Genomic DNA, 25,184 nt, shown 5'->3' on the forward strand with positions numbered 1-25,184 from the left:
CAGATAAACTGCTTTGCTAAGCTGCACAACGGGAAGCCCAACTGCACAACCACCAGTCTGAACAAACCGCACCATGGGAACCAAGGACCCTCTACCTGGTTGCCTGCTCACAGGAGAGGGGGACCCTGGCAGGAGCAGAAGGAAACCTCCTGCACACTTCTTGCCTTGCTATAGACCGTTCTCCAGCATTACTCACTCAGGCCACAGATAATTTCCTTCGCATTTTGTTCTGTCTTTGAGCTCCTAGAAGCTGATATAATCACTTGGGATGTGTGCTGCACGTCTCAAAAGACAACACAAACACGCAATGAAGAAAGGGAAGAGTAACAGTAAGAGGCTGCATAGACTAGCAGGAGCTAGAGCAGAGGTAGAAATCAGATTGTTGGAATTGATTCTAGACATCTTCAGACACCGAGCAGGGGCAACTGAAAAAAAGTCTGTTAAAAAGGGTGGTCATCCTCTTCATGAGGCATCAATATCGCATGTTCTTTTACTAAGGGCAAATGAGCAACCTAACCGCAGTTCAACTGTTTACATTATAATCTAGCAGGTCAAAATATGATACATAAAAGGTAAAAACATTTTAGCGCATCTTAATCTTAACAAGTTGTTGTTACTAACCTATTTCACTTAACTCCATTAAAAACATTTCTGAAGGATCAGAATTGGGAAAGAAAAATAAATATTCTAAAAAACACGCGATTAAAGAGGTGGATTGATAAATGAACAAAAATGGGGATAGTGAAGTGTATTTTTGTCACTCCAAAACAGATGCAAGAAACTCTTGCACAGTCTAGTGGTTGATAACAACCTACATGCAAATTTTTCTGCTTTTAAAACTTGAGATTTTAATTCTGCCTGAATCAAGAAACACAACACTTGGACCTTCATGCCAGCTAAGGATGAAAACAGCAAACATTCAGCGTTTTGAACTGAACTAGAACAGAGTAGACTCTGCGGTCTTGCATGCTGCCTGATGTATTTAAAATTTAGCTAGTGTAACATCCATAGACATCTTTACCACAGTCTATATGGAAAAGAAAAAGGCAGTGACAGAATAAATTATATATAATCCTATCAAACACTGAATGCACTAGGATTATGCTATGTAAATATCAGTGGGTATAGCATAAAACCAGAAGTAAGAACTAGACTTGCGAGCACAAACATAGACAGACACATACAAAAACAAAGACTGGAAAATACACTAAACTGCATTGAGATAACAGAAATAAAGATATGCTACAGCAGCTAAGATGATGGTGTATGACAACGTAGTTACTGTGAACAAATACTACTTTCAGAAAAGATGATATTTCAAATATTCATTTCACTATAGCAAGCGTTTCCCTGGCGACTAAATAAGGAAACTATTTACCTATAATTACTGTTCTCCAGAGAGAAACATCCTGTATAGACGCACTCTAATTATAACACCTCCAGAACAAAGATATTCCTAGGACTCTCCCACATTCTTAAATGATTCCTTCCTCCATCCCAGATGAGGGTAGCAACACTGAGCTGCAATCTCAGAAAAACTGAAAATTAGTCCTGTCTGCTGTCTGGGAGCTAATCTCAAGTCCAGGAAATGCACATCTACAACACGCAGGTGCAGGATTCTAGCTTTTCCACTTGGCATAAAGTGGTGAGGAACAAAAAAGTCATGATTTGGAGGTACGATCCCAACAGAAAACTTGAGTGAATTGACCAGAGCACCTCTGCTGTGAGCCTCTGACAAGGTGTGGCGTGGCCTGAGGAGGGATTCACAGAAAGGGTTTTTGAGCCCGCCCACCTTCGGTACCCGAAGAGGTCAGGCATGACCCAGCCATACCAGTGCATATACAGGGTCACGCCACTGAAGAGCCCAACAGCTTGCGCCACTTCAATACCTAACGAATCCATCCTGCCATCCCTGACAAAGTAGCATATCCCACCTCCTTGCTGTCCTCCTCGCATCCCTTTCTACGAGAAGCCCTTTCCTTTGTCTAGGTCTACAGAGAACTTACCATGAACTATACAAGTAGCAACTACAGGGAGATGTACAGTAACTTAACGCTGCCTATTACCAGGCTTGCCTACAGAAACGTGGCAAATCGTCCCATAAACTACAGGAAGAAGACAGAGACAATTACGAAGGGGATATGAGAAACGAAGGAATATGGGAAAGAGACAGGAGACAGACAACAGGGTAGAAAGAGAACAGACGCCCTGATGCTATGCTATATTTGCAGTATTAGGAATTATTCAGATCGAGATCACTGAGGTACATAATGAAGTTCGTGACTACATGTACACGTACTTTTTGGTTTATGAAGGCCAAACACAAAGGAGTTTTAGGAGTGCTGCCAGGAATCAGCCAGCACTAACTAGAAGTGGCTGCTTACCGTCAACTGAGGCTATAGTATACCTTTTAATTTATTCTGTGGAGATGTTATGTATTTCCACAAGGTATCCCAACTACCTAGGGTGAAACAGGGCAAGAATTCAAGATGGCTGAAAGCACGATGTCTGTCCGCATTCCTGTAGCGATATATAAGACCCTTATCTTTTACAGTAGCAAACACATTCACTGATAAAAGTCACCCCTTCACAAACCCTCAAGAAAAACCAACGTGACCAAAACAGAGCAACAAAGTACAGAACAAATGTAATGTTAATTTCCGTAAAATCTTAATTTTACTTGTCCTTGTGTGGTTTATCCATATAAAGTTTAACAGTTATACTGCTGTAAAGTGTACCTACCATACTCAGCATTGCTTCCTGTAAAAATCTAACTCTTCAGGAAGCTCAGACCAGGATCTTGATATAACAAACACGTGTATTTAAATACATATTTTAGATACATTATACAGATGAATATATGAAAAGAGCGTGATGTAATGCACAACAACTTTTATAAACATTGAGTTCATACAATACAGTTAGAAAAAATTTTACTCAGAAATATCTGACCTTTTTCTGAGATAAAATATCTAGCTTTAAGTTCCTTCTTACTAGACAAACCCAGGCTTAGAGGTGATCATAAAGCATGCCAAACACCTGCAACCTCCTACTGAAGTCACTGAGAGGTGAAGGTTTTCAGCTCTGCCCAGGATCAGGCCCTCAGCTTCTCACAAGAAGTACTATAAAAATTATATACAACTTTTAGAAAGAATTAACTAAAAACAGGCAATGCTCCAAACTGCAGTAAAAAAAGTTACTTCTCCTAAATTTATCTTACTGTTCCTTGGATCAAAAACTTTACTTTTTAAAAAGTGGATACCTGCGGTCCATCTCTGGCTTCATAGAAGTCACCCACTCCTATTTTTGCACTGAAGCTGAAATTGTCCCTTGAGATATCCATTATTCCATTTCTGCTGAGATACTGAAAAAATCACATATTTTTCCACTTCAGCTTGTAAATAATTACAACCCAGCTCTGATTTAAAGCTTTGCGAGTGTAATGTTATGCATATTCTATAAAAGGAATATGCATTTATAAGAGATCAAATCAGTAAAAAGTTGAGATACATTAAGCCTCACATCACAGGACATTTTTGAAATAAGGAACTTTATTGGAGGAAAAATCACATTTTGTATTAAGAGCATGCTTAGCAGCATAAGAATCCAGAAATTAAGAAAATAAACCTACCTTTATTACTTCAGGATACTGTCTCAGCTTCTTTCCACAAGGTGCAAAATATGCTACTTCTCCCTGAAGACGACCACCAAAGTTTCTTATTCGGGTTTCTCTTTGCCAGCTAGAATAATAAGAAATGGTTGCATTCACTTTTCTTTTTTTTAAATAATTAATGTCAATTTAATAATTTTACATGAGAGACAAGAACCACATATCTAGAATGTGACAGGGGCATCAAAAATTAGCTAGGCAAAAAGGGAAACTTTTATTATGCAACTTGTCCAAATTGTGAATACATATGAATTTAGAGCAAGCTATTTACATATCACCAGATTTTAAACTGCTCAGAGCTATTATTTCTGGCAAGTTACATTGAAAATGTTCGGGCTCAGATCCCACCACCAGAAATAATTTCCAGTTGCAAAACTGCTACGAAGCAAGTCAGGTTCACAAGCGAATCTGATACAAAAGAATTAACACGTGAAATATGTTAACACTTGCAAAGAGATCTAGAGTAACTGTGAGTCACAAATCTAAATCCTTGAAGCCCTTTTCCTATATTTCAGCCCCAGATACTCTACATGCCATCTCTTTACCAAAGGACTTCTGAAGGTATTATCTCCATTTAGCAAATCTTAGGTAAATACGTAACCTACCCGTACTCTAGAGGAACACGCAGCTCCCGTTCATCTGTTACTCTTCGTCTTTTTGAAATACCTAAAACAGAATTTCTCATTAACGCCTCAGAAAGAACATCAAAAAAGTCTGAAAATAACACGTTCCTAAAAAATAGTTTTTATACTTACAGCCCCAAACCACGAGATAACTCATTTTTACATTCTACTCATTATATACACCTAAAGTAAACAAGAACATTTATTTAACTTATTCGTCTTTTGAAATATTTTTTTTCTCTAGGCTTCCTTTCATCTTATTCTTCTAAAATTGTAAATAAGATAAAACATCATCATACTAAACAGAACTCCTGGTCTTGTTTGGCTCTTTCAGCTATTACGTGGAGATAAATTAAAATAATTGCTTGCCGCCTGTATCTCCACACTAGAATTTTTTTTTTCAGTACAGAAGATGAGAATGAAAACACTCTTGAGAGTTCTTTAAAAAAATCCGTACATTACTGGATGTGTATAGACTGCGGTCAAACGCCAAAAACAGAGTACTTTTTCCAGCTATTCACAATTCAAAGCGCTATTGACGTGTTTGGTGCTCGTCCCAGGCTGAATCAAAAACATGACAGACAACTGCCAGCCGCAGGGTTTTACAGGGTGCAGAAGGCTGGTACTTTTCTTAGGCCTTTTTAAGGGAACTGCAGGACATCAACTACAGACACATCTTTTTTACAAACTTTGGGAAGACGCGTTTCTCAAAAAGGTAGCTGGGATCCTGTGAGAAGAACGTGACACATCTCTTGCCAGCAGAAACGCTCATGGAAGATCATCCTTATGAGGCTGCACTCCTGGAGCGCTCCCGAAGCTGCTCCGACGCGCTCCAGCCCGGAGGAGCGCCAGATGGTTTAACAGCACAGGCTCCCAGCTGAGACGGCTGGATGGTCTGCAAGCAACTGCTGGCCACCCTCCTCTACCGTACGCACTGGTGAACCATCCTCGCTTGGAAGCCAAGCTTCTTGGACACTCACCTGCAGTCTTAAATAGGACTATTACGTTAACTTGTTAGGTAATGACACTGGGGGGAAAAGTTGTTTGCCTCAATACAAGTGAATTTAAAAAATAGCTGTCCAGTGACAAATAGATACAGAGAAGAAGATACAAGACCTCTTCAGTGACTAATGACCTTTAGATAAGATGGATCAAAACCAATTTTAAATTACATAATGGTGGTTCTTGGTAGGGGCAAAAAGTATTAAACCTAAAATAAGGAGAGAAATTTAAGGTATTGGGCCTCTCACCTCCACATACAAATAGACATAATCCACCATCAGCCTTTTTCAAGCATAAACCAATGCAGACTCCTGAGCAACAAAATTAGCTTCATATTTTAAGAATTTGGATTACTCCTAAAACATGGGAAATCTTTTGCAAACTGTAAAGTTAATAGGCCTGTTCCTGAGAAAAGTAACAAGTAGAGCCGTTATATTCCTTCAAGGTTCATGCCCTCAACGACAAAGCACATAATTCCTACTCCGCCGAACTCCAACTATAAAGATCAATTTATGAATGGATGTCCCCACTTAAAACCTACTTACTTACACGTTAATTAAATATCAAGTTGCTAATTCAAAGTAGTAAACAGGCAAAGTAATTGTTACTGTGCAAATAAAGAGGTTTGTCTGACTTTAAAAATGCACTTTTCTGTAGCAGTAGCAGTGCTAAATCCTACAAATTAGTCACAAAATGAAAGACTATGAACGCTATAAAACATCATAAAATTCCTAAAGGTACTTTTCATACACCTTTTAAAAATACTTCCTAGGTGTAATCCACACGTTCTACTTAGAATTTTTAAAAAATAATGAATTGAGTTATATTTCAACTAAATACAGTCACTGAATTTGTCGAGGAAGGGGCAGAAATAAAAGATTCTGCACGCGAATTATAAGGCACAGAAATTAAACATGAACTAGAGTAATCGCTAGAGAATAAAACAGTAAATAATAAAGACTAAATAATGAAGACTTTTTACATAATAAACCTAAAATCTAGCCATTAAATACTACTTTCTCCCAAAATAATTATAAGAATCCAACACTACCACAACGGTTTGGAATGAAAACGCTGTGAACTAAGTGCTATGCTCAGGTCCTTAGTACCTGCAATCCCACTGACTGATTGCATTCTCTGTGCAAAACACTTAATCACTTTTTATAAATGCTTTTACAAAACATGCCACTTAGATGTTACACTGTATTATATAGAAAGACGTTCAGATACCACAGTGTGTACTTGGTGCAAGTGCAGATGACGGTGTCCCAATAAAAACTGTAGGCTGTGACTCAGGACATAAGGCAGCTGGCGCAGAGCTTGGGGTCTTTGCTACTTGGAGATTAACCGGCGTGGAATGAGCTCCAAGACCAATGGAAGAGCTCTTCACAGAGGGAGCAGTTTTATTCAGTTTCAGCGGAGTTTTTTCTCCCTCAGTGTCTGTATCTGATTCATCTTGATCTTTATCATCTTCATCATCTTCATCTTCAGACCCTTCTGTATCCGACTCAGAATTACTGTCGGACTCTGTTAAAAAATGGTAGCAAAAGCTACATTATGACTGGATAACTAATAGCAACCACACTTAAATTCTAATGCTCATGGAATTCTTGGCTTTATTAAATAAGAAGGTTTTCGGCCTTAAAAATATTTCAAAAGGTCTCTGAGTACCAACAGAAGGTTATAACGAATTTACCTGAACTTTAAAATGACTACAGACATGACAGTATAAAGCAATTCTGCACGACAGCGCATTGTGGTTTGGGATGGAATTTTTATTTGTTATTGAGGAGATGAGAGACAGAGAAGAGGCAGTGTTTTAAGAGATTCTTTACCTTAGCACTGGCTACAGCTACAACACATCTCCTGTGAGCCAGGCAGTGGCTGAACACTGCCACAGCATGGACATTTCACAGGTTGTGAAATACAGCATAAAAAGCAGGAAGGAAGTGATGGAACCGGGTACAGGCTGAAAGGTGTTCTGGACGGGAGATGTGGCAATCTGGGCGGAGGAGAGGTTAGACAGCAGGGTAAAGGGTAGATGGGATGAGGAACTGAAGGTAGGCTAAAGCTGCAGGGGAAAAAGAAGTTTAGTTTAGGGTTTGTGGAGGAGAGGGGGAAAGACAGTGATGAAGGTGGAGCTGGACACAAGGGACGCAGGCACAGAAGAAGAGGAGAAACGACTGGGAATACGAGCTCTGCTTTGAAACAGGCCTAGCCTTTCTGATTTGCCTAAGAGCCTTTAAAAAATTGTAACCTGAAAGCAGTCCATAAACATCTAAGGCTTTACGAACGTCCTGGTACCATTCTCTAGCCTCGCTCGCTCACTTCTCTCTGCTCCTGAACAAAGGCCAGACATACTTTTCTGGCCAGGCCTGACAATCCAGACTTTTCAGTCCCTCTCTGCAGGAGGTTCAGAGAGGCCTGTTCTGCAGATAGGCTCTGCTCACTATGGTAATTAACCATCAACCAGCCTATTCTCTCCAATCTTCTCCTGGGCACCTTGTCAGGTAAGCAGTATATGAGCCCCATATACCCCAGATGAATGGGCGATTCATCTGGAAGCCAGGTCCCCGACACCCTTTCCACAAGGCCCCTTACTGTGACAGCTGGAAGTATACTTGACATAAAAGCAAAAATCAGAACACTCTAAACATGATTCTGGATATGCAACGATTGGTGATGGGGAGGAAGGCACAACTTCCCAGGGGGTCTGTAAGCCATCGTGTGGGCCGTGTTACCTCACAATTTCCTACCCATATCAAAAAACTGTAGGAAACACATCTTCTCAAAAATAACATTTCTACTTTTTTTTCCTATTAAAAAGATTAACCCACCTGACTGGCTATCATCAGAATCATCATCTTCATCGTCCTCATCTTCATCATCATCGTCGTCGTCATCATCATTTGAGTCATCAGAGTCCTTACTGCTGGGGGCGTCTGAGTCTGTCCCTCTGAACTGCTCCACCACCAGTTTTGCAGAATGAAGGCGGTGTTGTGGTTTTACTGCATTTACTGCATTATTGCTGACTGTTTTATCCTTTCCTGAAGCAGGTAACACAGGAGAGGTAGAGGGCATAACAGCTGTCCGGTTACCAGTTGTTTTTTTCCCACATGCGCTCAAGTTCACTGGTGAAGAAAAAGGGGCGCTACCAGATGTGGCTACACTTTCATTGATCTTGGTCTGGGATTTTGGTTTGGTAGTAAGTGCTAGAGGAGCTTCCTGGATGACGCTCTGAATAACTCCATTGGGTTGGTGATTACCTAAAAGTGCATTGGTCAGGAATGGATTAGAATGGTTGTTTTCCACAGATGTGAGTTTTTGATGAGCTGGTGAACTAGAGGTTGGTTTGGAGCTTGACAAGGCTGCAATAACCTTCTTCAGGTTCTTAGATGATTCCTGTTTCTTTATCTGTGCTGTTGGGAATGTGTGTTTATATTGTTCCTACAGGAATAAGGAGAGAGAGGGGGGAAAAATTCAAATTTTTTCAGCCAGGAGAACTCAACCTTCAACATCTGCTTCCAGAAAAACTATTTCTAGTAGGTCCAAAGTGGGTGGCAGCTACAACTGAAGTCATGAGTAATTACAAGTTGCTTTAGGCTCTCTCTTGATTGTCACTATAAACTGAGGAGGAAAAGATCGATCCATAAACTCAAGATGGAGCTAATCTAATGCATAGAGGGAAGCCTTTTCACTTGCTACATCACTCTAAGACAGCAATTTTTATGAAGATATTATCAATCTCCTAAAAAAATACATTAAGAAAAAAATCCACAAGGTAATGCAGCAGAACAAAAAAATCCTTTTTTTTTTTACTCACTTCAGCATATTAAGTCCCATCAGTGAATCTAGTTTCAGAATTAATCCATTTTAAACCGCAAGGTAAATGCAACACAGTAAGAGCTACAAGAACAGCAGAATCCCGAGAAGAGGCTCTTGGCATAGCAAAATTTGATCCAGAAATCCATGAAAAAAATTGTATTACTCAAAAGTAGTGTTATGCTAGACAACCTTTTTTGATCTCTGAAACAGTATTGCCTGGGAGTTCCTCAAGCAAAACTTAATCGCTGCCTCAGAAATACAGGCAAAGCTTACACTGCCTTATTCTCAGGACTCTTTCAAGGACAAAGAAAATATCTAGATCTTCCCTGATGGAAGAAATAACAACAGAATGAATGCACATTAACAAAAAACAATATTGATACAAAATAGATATAAAGATGGTGCTTTTTAAATTTTTTTTAAAGTTAAGTCAAATAAAATACATTCTTTAAGTTACTACCATTTAAAACTGAATATGAAATTATGAAAACTTGGAAAATAAAAATTCATGCACTACGTTTCCAGTAGTAAACCCTTACCCTAACCCCTTTACCTTTAAAGAAAGGTAAATCACTAAATGGGTGAGAAATCACTAGCTAAACACTCAACCTAAATTTGACAGCAGATAGCTATTCTAATGGCAAAGAAATAAATTTTAATAATTATAACTCATTTAATAACTTCAAGTAAATGATTATCTTATATCAATTTGGAGTTGAATGGAAAAATAGTGTTCCCTCTTCTATTCTAGGAATCTATTACAAATACTTTTTAGTCCTAAAATCCTGAATTAGCTGTGAATCAAATGAGCTCAGCTTACTCTTTAGCAATACCCAGCCTAAACATTTTTAAATACTAGATCTTTATTCTCTTCCAATTTCCATTCAAATTTAACTGAACAGAAATTATGAAAATTCATCGTAAACTCATCAATAAAAATGCATCAGCTGTAACAACTAAGAACAAAATATAGAAGCTGAGAATCTGTAGACACAGATTGTTTTTTAAGCTATAGAAATGCCAAGACAGATACGGGTAAGCATAGTGCAGACTCCTGATCAGGAAAAAAAGGAGGCTCAAATTTATTGTGAAGGCCATACTGAGTTTTAACAGCTATCCACCTGTGAATATCCTCCTATCTTTAAAAAATGAACAAAAAAGCACACACAAAAATTAAATTGCTCATTTAAAAAAAAGACTTTCAACTCTCAGGTTTTAAATCATGATTAAAATCGGTTACTTCAATTACCTTTACTTAAACCTCTCCACCCTGAAACAAAGAGAGGCCATGCTTACATACAAGATATATTCTGACTGAAATATTCTGACTGAAACTAGGAGAAGCAAAAGAAAAAAGTTCAGGCCAGACTACTCACCCAGGAGTACTTTTCCCATTGTAATATATTGATTTTAGCTGCTAAACTTCCTTAAAGATGCACAATAAAACCCTTTTCTTTGTTTTTTTTTTTTTTTTTGGTCAGGATGTAATGAAATATAGAAGTTTTTAAACTTCATAATCCACCATGCTGAAGCCCTTCCAAATGCAGGTACACTGTACTTAACTTATCCTTGGTGTTCCAGTACGGCAGGGCTTACCATATTTAAGATCTACCAGAATCCGTAGACTGGGCAACAAGGTAAGACAAAAACCTCACAACTCTTCCTGTTAAACTTCAGATACTTCCATTAAGCATTCATCTCTACTGTTTCATTACTCACAGGCTTTTTAACAGCCCCCCCCTTTTTTTGTAGAAAGCCATCTTCAAACGCCAAATTTACTCATTTCTCAGGCGTCCTTCAAAGTTCCACCGAATCACAAAGCAGCTGGGGTTGGAAGGGGCCTCTGGAGATCACCAACCAACCCCCCCCCGGCTCCAGCAGGGTCAGCTTGAGCAGGTTGCTCAGGACCGTGTCCAGTTGGGTTGTGAGAAGCTCCAAGGATGGAGCCTCCACAACCTCTCTGGGCAACCTGCTCTGGCGTTCAACCACCCTCACAGTGAATAAGTGTTTTCTTGGGTTCAAGTGGAATTTCCTGTGTTTCAATTTGTGCCCCACTGCCTCCTGACCTATCACTGGGCAATATCCAATCTGGCAATAAAGGATTACAGATCACTCCTAGAGATTCAAAAACGTACATCTTGCCCTTCAAAAATATCTCAACATGTCCATCAGTATAGGAAAAAAACATGCTTCTAAATGATAACATGCTGCTTTGCTTTATACGCCAATGGCTTGTACGGAGGACTACCTAAAAAAATTAAGGCCCCTAATAACGACATGAGTAAATATTTACTCAACTAACCTCACTGCGGTCCGTCACCACTTGTGGAAGAAAAGGTCAAATTACTATAACATGTTTAAGAAGTTATGTGCCTATGTAACTTATTTTTAAGATAGACACATTTCTTTATTTTTGCCACATTGAGAGCTAGCTGCAGAATACAAACCAATGGGACTTACTGAGATCCACGTAAGTATTCAGATATGTAGTTCCTTATAAATTCTGTAAGAGCTTCTCAGCTGAAACACATTCGGAGGAGGTGAGCCTTGACCTATATCTTAGCAGGTACTCTTACCAGTACACAGCTGACTTTCAAAAGATCCGTAGAACTTTACTATGCGATGAGCATGAAACTAAAGTTCGGTACTATGTGACAGTGAGCTGTGCCTGCAATTACACCATGTATACATTTGGATACGGACATATATACATGCATCACCAAGTAAATGACTTGCTCTTCTCCAAGACACTTGTAACGTAGAGTGAACCATTTATAAAATTAAAGCATAATATTTGCTGCTTTAAAAAAGGAAAAAATGAAATCGTTCCGAACACGTAACGATCCACGCAACTTAGCTAATTTACATCATTCAAAAATTCACATCAACTCTAAGCATGTCAAAAATAAGTGTGATTTGACAACAAATATACATATATTTTTCAAAGCATTTCAAAGACCTTTTCAACATAATGCTATACCTTATGAAGGCAATATAGGTTACAAATAATTAAGTTATTGCTGACTTCCACTCACCCGTTTCAATCTTACATCACTGGTCAGAAGGGTAGATTCTTCAGAGGTATTTTTATTCCCTGCTTTGAGTAGATCAGGGGAAGGAACTATAAGTTTCAAATAGGTTTCCTTTTTGGCTTGATTTACCAAAGACAAAGGTTTCACATTGGGAACCAGTCCTGTAGACTGTATTACACTTGTGTGTTTGTTCACAGATTCCTCCTTTGCCTGAGAGCTTTGGAAAATAAAGGGAAGCTGCTGTGACAAAACCTGAGGCTGCTTCTGCTGGGACTGGAATGGTGAGTGAGTCTGGGAATCAGACACAAGAGGTATCTGCTGGTGTGTTCTTTTTTCTTGGGACTTTTCATGTGGTTTTTGTCCATCTGTTTTCACATCTGTTACACCACTATGCATTAGCACCTGCAAAATACGTATTTTTGACTGTTTATATTAGATCAGTTAAAGACGATCAAGAACAATTACATCTTCAATCCTCATAAAACAATTACAGTATTCCTGACAGACAACGAAGAATAATAGTTTTAAAATAACCTTACATTTTATTGTTTAGTCTTTCCTTTCCCAAACAATTTCATCATGTGAAGATACTGTTCAATAGAAAAACAGTACTAAAACACGGTTGTTTTGAAATGTATTCTTGACTATAAACCTCTTTTTCTTCTATTGGCTACTGAGGAAAACTAACTGCTCTACGGGGAAAAAAAAGAACTGCAAACAAAATGCAGTATCCATGGAAAGACACAGTTCCAATACACTATCAGACACAGCACTTAATTTCTTTTTGTTTAAATATACTTTCTACTTTATAACAAAACTAATGAGCTACCAATTGTTAATGATTAACACCCCCACCTCCACCCCAAAAAGGGGAGGAAAAAAACCAACAGAAACCCCAAAAACTAAAACCAAAAGAAGCATTCCTAACATGCGTTAATGTGGAAGTAAACAATTACTCACTGGAACAAACATTAACAGATCAATTTTTTCACAAACAGCTTTCAGTACGAGACTTGTAGCAGCAATGAGGTGTCATACCTTGTTCTTGTTTTTATGATGTGCTTCGTTTGCAGAATCCGAATCATCATCTTCACTCTCTTCAACACTCTGGTCTTCCTCTTCCTCCTCTTCATCCTCCTCTAGATCATCAGAGTCACTACTACTAATGCCTTCACTTGAAGTGTCTGAAGAGGAACCCGAATCACTGTCACTGTTACTGGAGCTTTCCACGGCTTTTTTCCTAGGTTTCTATGAGGAAGATGAATGCTCTATTAATGGTTCACCTTTAACCTGTTGTATCATCCAATCATTATGCTTAATCTCCGGAGCCCTTGAACACACCTGATTCTCTAGACAGTCTTAGCAAAAAGGAGAAAGAAGCTGTTCAAAAGGTGATGCATAATAAAACACATTGCAAGGTTCCACCAAAACATTTTTGGGATGGCATACGCTGTCACAACAGCGTGCACCACTACGCTTCAAAAGCAACGTATCAAATTTCAGGGCTAGAAAACTGGCCCGGAACTCAGGTCTGGCAAACATCTGAAGAACGTACCTCTTCCACAAGTATAAAAGCCAGGGTATTATTCTAAAATAATTTTGAAAGAATAAGACATATTAGATTCATCAAGGTGTTTCAATGACGCATTATTTAAACTACACTGCTTGACATGTAATCTCACAGTACATGCAATATTATGTTTGGTGGATTGAAAAAAAATACACTCAACAAGTTGTTTTTGAGAACTGCTTCTGAAAAATGAACCAAAAATTCCTGAAATACTCTGACAACTACATTACATTTAATTTCTTCTTGTGAAAAAACACAGATTTACACGGTATTTCTATGAAATAACAGAAACCGTATCTGCTAAAGAGGGGAGGAAAAAGAAAGGTGTCAAAAACACAGGAACTGCAAAGTGCTGAAACTCCAAGATCAGGTTTTAAAATACAGCAGATGAGGAAAGTTAGCTTTTGGGAAACTAACTAAAAGGATTATGTGCATTTTACAAAAAGATTTGAAGGATATGCATGTAGACTCAGTGTTATGATGGAGACTATGTGAGTGATACATGAAAGTTTGTCATACACGAAAGTATGCATTAATCCATTAAAAAAAAAAAAAGGAGTGTATTTTAATCAAAGATCTGGCAGAACAACGTCAGAAGGTGGAGAACTGGATGAAACAATTACAGATTTAGGGCAGTGACAGAAAAGTGTTATGTAGCATCCAAACAGTGCATGTGGAGTCACTGAGGGAATCCGTAAAGACGAAATTAGGCAAAAGAAAGATAGATGTAGATGCCTGTATTAGACAGCAGTAACAGGTGACTAGAGAGCAAAAAAGCTGCAGCAATTCTAGATAACAATAGAAATGGGAACACCAAAGGAATTATTCTTTACAAATATATTTTTTAAGAAAACAATACTGACACGGTTTACTTTTCAAGTCTATCTTGTTCATGGCAGCTATACTATGAAATAAGGGCTTAAAAAAAAAAAAAAAAATTTCCTGAAATTACCTGGAGCACATGAAACTTTCTTGGAAGTGGGAATGAAGCAGCCTTGTGGGCTGCTACTTGGAAATAACTATCAAATACCAAATTTGTAAGTAGATTATGTCCATCTGTGGTGGACAATTGGCTGGTGTTTGTGCCTTTTCTTCTAAACTAGGTTTTCCTTCTCAGTTATCTGTGGTGAACACGGTAACACTTGCATCATCATACTTATCACGATTCAAAGGTGCTTCATGTCAACGTGCATTGCTTAACTGTTGAGAAATCTTAAGAGTTTAACTGTATTTATACGGATGCATTGTTTCACTGCTCAGTTCAAGAAGGTGTCAGATGGTTCTACAGATGAGTTACTACACTCTGAATGTATGCGGACATATATAAGGTAACAGTTTTAATTAAACCGCACCTGCTTATGGTAGGTCCTGCATGTTTGCAGCTGACCTACTCTGCATCACATTTATTTTTCCTTTACATCATCTCTTTTCATCTTCCCATCTAATACTTGGCACAGACGTAGAATATTTCTTCATAACGGTTAGGGTCATAAAATGAAGAACAATACTCTGATCTGAAGGACTAAAGTAAAAATGCCTTCTGGAATCACATCTCTAGGACCGTATTCTACTTTTTTCCCTTCACAGTTCTCTATTTATTACTGTATGTTGAAGAGGAAACATCCAAAGCAGTGCAACAAATTCATTTTCTAAAACCAAAAATATCCAGTTATTCATGGTGCTGATGAAATATATACTGATAACCTAGACTTCTTCAGAAACACATGGAATCATCCAGTAAAAGAAGAGTTTGTGCACAGGCTTACTTCGCTGATGATGCAATCAGCAGAAGGGCATCAATAGAAGGGCAGCCCATTTTACATGTCTTTTGTGAGGCTGAAGCAGCACAGTCAGAGGAATTCACATTTATAAATAATATTTATTTATTCATTGTATCTTATACTCAGTAACACACAGGGCAGGTCTCAAAAGACCAGAATAAAAGCATGTTGGAGTCATCTGTGTTCCAGAGTCTGGAGAAGCACAGTACAGCCTTATATAAAGGTACAGCAGTTACACAAGTTTTGTACGTATGAAGTCACCTGATGGGTGGTACCTCAGACTGAAATCCTTAGAATAAAAAACCCTTTTTCAGTAAAATATCTTTATGCTCAACAGATGTAACATAACACGCCCTAGATACACAATGATGAGTGAGATGATTAGGCACGTGTTTTAAATCACATTTTAGAGGGATCCTGGTTCATCACCGCCTGATGTAAGCAGCGCTCTGAAAGATCAGATACACGCCCAAGGCCCAAGAAACTGGACGAGACCTTCTAACAACTGCAGCTTTGAAGATCTGATGGGTCTACCACCGACAGTTACTGTTCAGAAGTCTCTTTCACACACTGCAGGCAAAAAAATCACGCACTACAAGTGACTCGGGCTGCACTTTAGGAATCCCTAAAATAGTAGGGCAACGAACCTAGAATTCAACCAGGAAGAAAGCATTACACAAACTAACTCCTGACATTTTCATCAGCTGTAAAAACAGGTAGCTTGGTGACGCCTCTGTCATTTCCCTTTATTTATTTACAAGTCTAAGAGACCAAGCAGGACAAAGATGATGAGACTCTTCAGAAGGATCTAAGCAGCTTTTAAAAAATCTAAGAACACAGATCAGTATAAATAAAAAATAAAACACAAATTGCACGTTCACTTTTAACAAACAATATTAATTGTTAGAGAATCTTATAACACCCATTTAGTTATGAATATTCATATATATAATTTTTCAATTCTGTACTGTTTGCCTACAATAACTAATTCGAGGTTTAGATGGGATGAGAGCCCAAATCTGAAGAGTAAACAGTCAATAATAGCTTACATATGGTGTTCCTTCAAACAGCCAGAACTAAGTCCTTAGGTACAACACAGGCAAAGAATTTTTTTTTTAAAACTTGATAAGCTGGTGATAAAAGAAGATCAAAGGACTGTTAGAACAGTTGCCTACAGAGATGACAGGAAGGGAAGAAAAGGCAGAGCTGGAGCAACTGAAGCTGGCAAGCAGAAACGCGCACAAAGAGCCTGGGCCTGCCTCTAGCAGTAACTTCTTTCCAGCACTCCCCAGGGGCTTTAGGATTATGTTAACAACGCACAGGCAACAGGCAGTGAAACACAGCCAATACAGTTAGTACAGCCGCTAACCGCAGGACCCAGATGGTAGGGGCTGGATATAACCCAAAGGGAACGGGAAAAACTATTTCAGGGACCAGGAAGGACTCTGAGGAGTGTACACGCATGCTATGAACCTCCTTGTAGCCTTTAGGGAATCCACAGTTTAGAACTGCAGTATGGTTTAGAAAGAAAGCTTAAAAAGCACATTATCCAAGAAAACTGACATGCCTCAATTAGAGCATCAACTCCCAAAGAAAATTACAGCTAAGAATATGAATAAAGAAATTAGGGAAGGAACACTAAAAACTAAAATCCCAAAGAAAAGAACATTTGGAGAGGTACAAAGAAATAAACTGTTTCAAAATAAACTATTCAGTAAAACCTCCTATGGAGAGAAAAATAATTAGAAAAAGAGGTAAGTAGTGTCATGCTTTGAAATTTAAGACTAGAACGTCACTCGGGGGAGCAGTAACACACTGAAGATAACTGAATCTTCATCTGAGAACTTCCAGCCCTTTTCTTGCTTCATTTATTGTCCTGATTTGTGTTTATTCATCTGCTCTTGCTAAGATGGTAACACATTCATGTATAATGTCTAAGACTATTATTCAAGCAGTTCCCCTTAAAAATATGCTTCGAATTAGTTTAATACACATATATACAAGCATCAATAAAGGACCACCTTGTATTTGTTATTTCGTAAACAGATAAATTTATTACCCTGTGGAACCTAATTCATTTCTCTATTTCAGGCACCATGCAAATTTCAAAGAGCACCCCAATCCATAGGCCATTCTGAAAATCTAAGATTACACTGGGAAAACATCCCACCACAAAATAGTCCATCCTTCTACTGTCTCCTGCTAAATCTCCTGCCTTTAGAGGAGCTCAGCTCCACTTCTGACCTTGTTCTAACCTACTGGAACAAAAATACCAAACTCTGTACTGATTTTTTTAATCAAATCTTTTGATCTAGTCCTTATTTTGGCAGATCCTTTTCTCCAAAGATCTTCAAAATGCTTAAAACAAGCCTCATAATTCTGCTTCAATCCTGTATTCTCTTACATAGCTAATTTCAGTTAAAGTTATTAACCTCCGAACCTCTCTTTAAAATGCTAATGACGATCACTAATCTCATACGTATGTATTACTTGAGGACACTCGATTAATCACATACAAACAATAAGATAACAGAATGGCCCTTTGCAAAATTTGGTCTTTTGAGTGCTTTCAGTAAGCTCGAAAGAGCAAAGACTGGATGAACAGGTCTATGCAGGAGGTTAGTAAGGAAGACCAGCACAATGAGAAACACAATGATAATAGGGCTAAATGCAAAAAACTGGGGAGAGGAGGAGGATTTTGAGTTCTCATTTATAGCATTCTGTATTTTCTGACTGGAAAGTTGCTCAGATCTTCCATTGAGTAATACTGATCACATCCAAATGTTTCCAAGGAAAAGAAATTGCAAGGAGGTAAGGCTAAGAGGGACAGAATAGAGAAACTACTAGAAAGTCAGGATATGTTTACTTGACTAAGACCAGGAACAACAACAATCCCACGTAGTATTAAAAAAATTACTACAAAAAGCTTAGGGAGCAAAACTTCACACAATCTAAAGTTTATCAACATTAGATAAAGGCTTTAGATGCAACAGTTAAGAAACAACAACAAACAAATCTAAGAAAGCAGGTACACTAACTGAATGCGTAGTTCCTCCTTCTAGTGCCACTCAGTACTCAGCAAACTGAAACTGGAGTTTGCAGCTAGCACCTGTTTCAAAAGCACATGTAATAAAGATATAGAACTGGTACTTAAAAAAGATAATACAGAGCAAAAGGGACAAATGAGGATGAACATGCTGACTGAAACCTGAAAACAGAAAGAGGTGAAAATTTCAGTGACACACACAGTAACAAAACACTCAGCCAGTTCAATTTTTTGAGCAAGACAACCAACCAAAAAGTTAACAGGGAAGAGTTTTCTCATTAATTTACTTAAGATAAAACCTTTTGGGGAGGGGTCTGGAGATACCGAAAGATGGTAATTTCTATGGTATTGGTATTCTGCCTAACTGCAGTAGCAAACAATCAAACACATCATCCACAGAGTCCTACACGTCTTAGCACAGATATCATCTGGGAAATGCTTTACTTGAGCATCATAGAAGCAAAGTTGTATTTTGGACATAGACCTCCAGGATACATGAGCAGCTTCAGGAAATAAACAGCTGTTTATCATACTCAAAAAACCCCAGAGTTTTCTTAAACATCTCCAGCTATCTTTACACCTTCAAAAATTACTGCTGGTTGAACATATGAAGAACCTTTTCAGGGAAACTGTTCTTTTTTATGTTAGTAATTTCCCTACTGTCAATATACCAACAACCCTATCACTAGAAAAATGTAATTAACCATTTTAGGGTTAGCAGCTATTTTTATGCAGATAGCTGGATGCAAATACCCATTTGTGCTTTGAAAATGCCAGTATGTCACTTAGGAACACTCAGATTTAGGGGTGTCTGTAATCCCATGATGGAAAGAGGAAGGAAGCCAAAGGCCCAATTCACTCACAAAACAAAACTGAAAATAAATATCATAAAATATAAGCATTTTAGTCTAGATGGCTGCTAGCATGGAATAACTTCCTTAGCTTCTAATCTGACAGTAATCAATCTCTAGTAGCTCATCTCCTGTGTTTGGACACAATTAAAACTGGTTCCAAGAGCAGCTAAGTTTTCAAGCAGTGTTTGGCTCAGTGCACGAGCAGCTTTACCAATTCAATGAGACTACTCATGTCTTCCGTATTTCACAGCTGCTTAAGTTTTTTTTGCTGAATCAGGGCCATCAATAATACTTATTTCTTATAAATATGCAATGACTCTCAGAAATATTTTTAAGGTCAAAAAATTTTATTTGCTTCTGAAATCTGATATTATACATTCCCTCATATGTTATCCAGTACAGCTATTATCTCGTATAATTACTGCTAATGGTAGCTTTTGGCTCATAAACATAATCCATAGGAAAAAAAAAAAAAAAAAGCCACTTCATGCACAGTCAGAACACCTGCTGTTTTTTGGTTTGAACACTAGGTTTAAGTATATTTACCTTATCTTTGATCTTGTCAGCTCTGGCATCCAAAAGCTGGTTTTTACTTTGCTCATGGTTATATTTGCGGCCTCCTGCTCCTGAGGTTATAGCTTTCGCTTGTCCTGCAGATGTGGCAATGCTAGTTGATAGTGCAGATGTACTGATACCAGATACTGCAGTGGTACTGTTCCCATTCAATGATCCATTTATGCCTTGAGAAGACAGATTTTAAAAAGCGACATTTACAAAATCCAAAACAAGAGACACTTTCTTTGAGATGTTCTGGTAACACTACCCTACCTTGCACAAACCTGTAACAAGACACCAGACAGCTACGGGTTACTCTCATCATAGACTCAAATAAAAAAAAAAAAAAGATTGCTATCCAAGAATCATGTTGAGTTGTTCATGGACTTATTTTAATCACCAAATGTGGAGCACCCATAATTTAAAGGACAAATATCTCTGTTTAAAAAAAAAAAAAAAAAAGGAAAAAAAAATCTGAACTTGTCTTTTCAAACCCAAACTACTGCCATCCTGTGGCCCTGTCCGGCCTTCTACACCTTCCCCCACCCAACAAACAACTACATGGTGCCTGCTTCCTCCATGCAGAGGAAAGGCATTCACCTTGGAAGTACACGGACTCCAAAATCAACCTACAAACTTTGAAAGAAAAATCTTTCTTACTACTCAATCCCAGACAAACTATCAAAGGATAATGAGGGGGGAAAAATGTTAGTAGAAAAGGTATTTAGTTATTTATTGACAGCCCTTACTTGTATCTTATGCTCAGCTGATAAAATTAAATTCATATAGAACTATTTAGAAAGGAGAAGAATGATGATAAAGAAAAGTAAAGCTCAAATTCCATTTCTTTCTGCATACGGGCAAGTTAAATGCAAATTTATTCACACCATAACTTCAGCCGTTACCTTTTTCTACACCGCCTCGACTGTTTTTCCCCGCCGATCTGGAATGGACCGCGGGGGGATCAGCAGCAGGCGCAAACACTGGCGGAATTCCCAGGAGCGGAGAGAAAAAAGCTGCCCCGGCACGAGAGTGCACATCCGCGGCTCTCCACCACTCTGCGCCACAAGGAAAATAAACACAAACTTCAGTTGTTCCAATCACATACTTACATTTTTCTGCAAGCCTGTTCCTGCACATAATTTAGAGCAGATTTACTAAATTCTGATTGAGAGCAAGAAAAAACAACTCTTATTAAAACCATTAACATAAATTGCATGGATTTTCTGCGGGAATGGTTGTCTTAAGTCATTTAACTCATTCTGGTAAAGATTTCAGTGCAGTTTTGCTCACACGTATTCTGGGGAAAAAAAAAGATAGGAAGCTATAAAGCAAACGTGATCACACCACAATAAAACTGCACGTCTTACAAACAGGATCAATACTCGCAGATCACTCTTGAACATGCATTATTACCTCACTAGACGTCCTCAGTCAGGACTACCGAATAAAATAGCTTGAAGTTACCTCTTGAATCTCAGTCTTGAAACACTCAAGGTTTCCTTCATAGAAACAAATCTGAAGCAGTCCCCCCATGAACTGACCTATTTCGTGCAAGAAACTGAGCAGCTCTACACCTGCTCCAGGAGGTTTCTACCCTGGAGTGTGACACTGGATCTGAAACATGCAATCATCTGCTGCAACATCCCTACTGACATAGCTGTTTCACAGCCAGATATGGGGCTAAATTGTGATATGCTGCTATTTAGATAAATTCAAGTGGCTCAGCAGAAAATAAAGACTTCCTTTTAAGAACAATCTAATACTAGGTGTTTCTAGCGTTGTTTCTAACTTTCATCAGAAGTGATAGTTCCGACCCACCCACGCACCCCAAGAAAACGAAGTTTAAGTGATTTGGCATGGTCCCTACAAATTTCAAATTTAGAAGTTCTTTGCAGCAGCAGCAGCAACTATTTAGAGTTTTTATCTAACCCTCTAATACGGACTTCTTTGAGATTCTGCAAGACTCAGCTAACTACATTTTGTTTATAAGGCGCTCCTGAGCAGCCATGTCACAGGCAGACACAGTCCGCTCCCCTTTGCTGTTAATTCTGCGTGTACATGGGAGTCCCAGGAGGGTGTGCAAATTTGCCCAAAGGAGCTTCCTCGCTGTCAGGCTCATATTTTATGACCGCTGCAGTGGCGACAACATTTTGGAATGAACGTGTTTATTATTCAACAACAGACCAAACCATGAGGCTAATTCAAGTGGAACCTTCTCAAATCCTTCTAAAAGGAAAACGCACTCTTAAAAGAAGATCTCATTTTGAAAATGATATGAGAGAGAGAGAGAGAGAGAGAGAGAGAGAAAAAATCAACTCATTAGTATTTTGTCAGGAAAAAAAAAAAAAACATCCTGTAAACATCTCTCAAAATTAACACCATTATCACCTGAAACCAAACCAGGCATTATATTGTATTACCAAAAGCAGGAGAATCAAAAACTTAACACACAAATGCAAATGTGACAAAGCCTAGAAACACGTTAGAACTACATTAAACCTAAATCTGACGAGCAAGTGAACAGAAAATAATTAAACTGTTGGAAGAGATGGTGACTATATAGGTCCTACACTGGACATGCAGCTTTGTGACAGTCTTCAAAGCGTAGCAAAGGTGAATGTTTTAGTATAGCTGATTTATACAAAAAAGTTATTAAAATAACGTGCTTCTTTATGTTTAAGATATCAGATTAGTAAGTATGCTTTCCAGTCGTATAGCGAAAACTTCATGATGCAACATTAAAACTCTAGAAACTACACAGGAAGGAACAATCTACACAGCTAACAGGATGTACTAGGAAAAAAAGTCAGCTTTGACTGCATTCCTCCTCTTGAAAAGCCCTAAGCTTCCTTAGGGCTTCTTATATACAATTACGTTTTTTAAAAGCCCAGAAAAGTAGATAAGGTTGTGACATTCCCTCAGTACAGCAGCACCTTCGATATTTTCCCTGTGACTAGCTGAGAACGCACAAAATTTGTGGTTTGGCTCAAACCGCAATGCTTCACCTCTTAAAAGGAAAAACATCAAGTTTTATACATTATGAAGATGGGAACTGTGCCAGAAGTATCGAAATGCTATTGTGTTTTACACGCATGCATTACCTATGCAGTTCAAAAGAACTGAACCACACAGCTGAGCTCGATTTAGTCTAACACACTTTAAGGCATTTATTTCATATTCCTATAAAAATAAACATTAAGGAGGAAAGTGAACGTTAGGTACCAAATAATAAGGATGTTACACACGCTAATTAAGACTACGAATGAACACATAAACGACGTTTGAACAACGCCAATAAAACCAAACTTTAACCTGCCACTGTAAATGGACACTGAAATTGTAAAAAAAAAAAAAAACAAAAAACCCACAGATGAATACTACAATAATACAAATAGCTAGGTAGCCTAAGAAAGCTTCCTCGATTAACTACACATTGTATTATCAAGGTGTTTGGAAAAGACTGTCTTTCAATAAGGCAGTAAACTAAAATAGTTTCATTCACAGTCCCCCCCCCCCCCCCATACACTTACTCAATCAAAAAAGCACCGTTAGACCGGAGTGTCTCAGTTGCTAACTCAAACACGCAAGAATATCATAGAGGGTCAGACAACTGTCTGATTCAGAGTTCTGTCATTCCTACTTCAGCAAAATTAAAACGTCCTCAATGAAGGAAGCTTATTTCACAGAGTGGACTGAAGTCAATGGAAGTGATAGACAATTAACTTTTCTTAGAATAAAGCTTTAAATAAGTATCATTTTACTGCACTAATACCTATTAGATGGCTGTTACAATTGAATGAATGATTTTGTATAAGAAAAATCAGTGAATTAATACATTATACCAATGGATCAATATCGCCTGTTTTTCAAAGAATTTTATCCCTCTTTATTTCATCTCTGTATGTGTTTCTTCTTCCAGATGCTTTCACCTTGTCTAGATCTGTATATAGTACCTCACTATCCACCCAGTAACAAACTTCTGCTTTTGCTCCTACGTTCTTCCGGGGGGAGGGTCTCTCTTTAAGAAAAAACCTTCCCTCCTCATAAAGAAATCTTTTTTCTAACTACAGAAAAAATGGATTAAGAACACATCATTATTAATTAAGTACTTTGGAGAATGCACTGCAATATTTAATGTATTTTAGAAAGCTGTGTTGCCTCAGGGGTAAGATTTACAAAGTTTGCAAGACACAGGAAAACACTAGCGCAGTAACTGGCACCTCGAGGTGCAAGTCAGACGCATTATTTTGTGTGCACCTATCTCCTGCAATAGGTTGAAATTTTAGAGGGTAGGAGACTACTAAAATCCACCCAACTGAATTTACAAGGTGCCACCCCAAAAAAACATTTAACAATGAATACACGTACAAATAGCTCACACTGGACAATCCTAAACAGCACCCAAATGATAAGTCTACAATACTTCCACGCGTTTGAATCCCCCCGGTCTCCTACAACCTGGTATTGGTAGGCCAGAGAAAAAGCAACTATTTACCCGGGGTTTATCCTGCACTGCAGCACGGTCACCCAAGCTACAGCGCTCCAAGAGCTGAACACACGCACTGCGGCAGAACTGCCTACAAGCTTAGACAACATGTCTTTAGTTCAGGCACAGCTCCACATTGATGATCGCAGGGTTACATCTCCCCCTCCTTCAAAGCTACATGTATCATCACCCTGCTGGAGAACAGTACAGATGCACATGTACCTACATGATTTAGACCTCGGGTTTCTGCTTCATCAACATTCAATCCCATTGAGACTCCTCTCCACTCAGGCTCTGCTAAAAAGTGTCTTGAGAATTTTTGAGACTTTTCCCATGGTTTATCATCAAAAATGTAGAAAAGCGATTTGAGTCTTCTTATCTGCTGATCATTGGGTGAGCTCACAGAAAGAAGTAAAATGAAACTTCTCCAAGTTTGGATAAAATTTCCACTAGTTTGGGTAACAGAGGAGAACCACATTTACAAAGGAGAACAGGTCCCATCTTAGTACTCGCTGAGTACTTTCTAAAACTGCAATTAGGCAATCAACACATTCATATAATGAAGGAGGATGTTATGTTGTGATGAAAAGAATAAATAACCTTATGTACTATTTGGATTTAAATGATTCTTCGAAGACTGTTCCTGAGAAACTCATAAAATTTGAAACAATGCGTCTCTTTCCTCTTATCAAAACTGTTCTGGACTTAAACCAAGCCTAGAGTTTTGGGAGAACTGA

General features: G+C 38.4%; 1 protein-coding gene across 34 annotated transcripts in view; it reads right to left on the reverse strand.

The window, feature by feature from the left end:
- The window catches only part of BAZ2B (bromodomain adjacent to zinc finger domain 2B), a 158,820-nt gene that overhangs the window by 43,263 nt on the left and 90,373 nt on the right, over positions 1–25,184 (reverse strand). For 17 of the 34 annotated variants that reach the window (XM_068949519.1, XM_068949534.1, XM_068949523.1 and 14 more), the window contains 9 exons: positions 20,864–21,016; positions 19,950–20,143; positions 13,191–13,400; positions 12,156–12,554; positions 8,133–8,742; positions 6,526–6,822; positions 4,276–4,336; positions 3,632–3,740; positions 3,263–3,364 (listed from right to left, as the gene is read on the reverse strand). In XM_068949519.1, the coding sequence (XP_068805620.1) occupies positions 3,263–3,364; positions 3,632–3,740; positions 4,276–4,336; positions 6,526–6,822; positions 8,133–8,742; positions 12,156–12,554; positions 13,191–13,400; positions 19,950–20,143; positions 20,864–21,016 (2,135 nt within the window). The remainder of the gene's footprint in view (positions 1–3,262; positions 3,365–3,631; positions 3,741–4,275; positions 4,337–6,525; positions 6,823–8,132; positions 8,743–12,155; positions 12,555–13,190; positions 13,401–19,949; positions 20,144–20,863; positions 21,017–25,184) is intronic. The other 17 variants (XM_068949530.1, XM_068949527.1, XM_068949526.1 and 14 more) reach the window with 3 other exon arrangements.

The sequence above is a fragment of the Struthio camelus genome, chromosome 6, assembly GCF_040807025.1.
Source record: "Struthio camelus isolate bStrCam1 chromosome 6, bStrCam1.hap1, whole genome shotgun sequence".
Classification (NCBI taxonomy): Eukaryota; Metazoa; Chordata; class Aves; order Struthioniformes; family Struthionidae; genus Struthio; species Struthio camelus.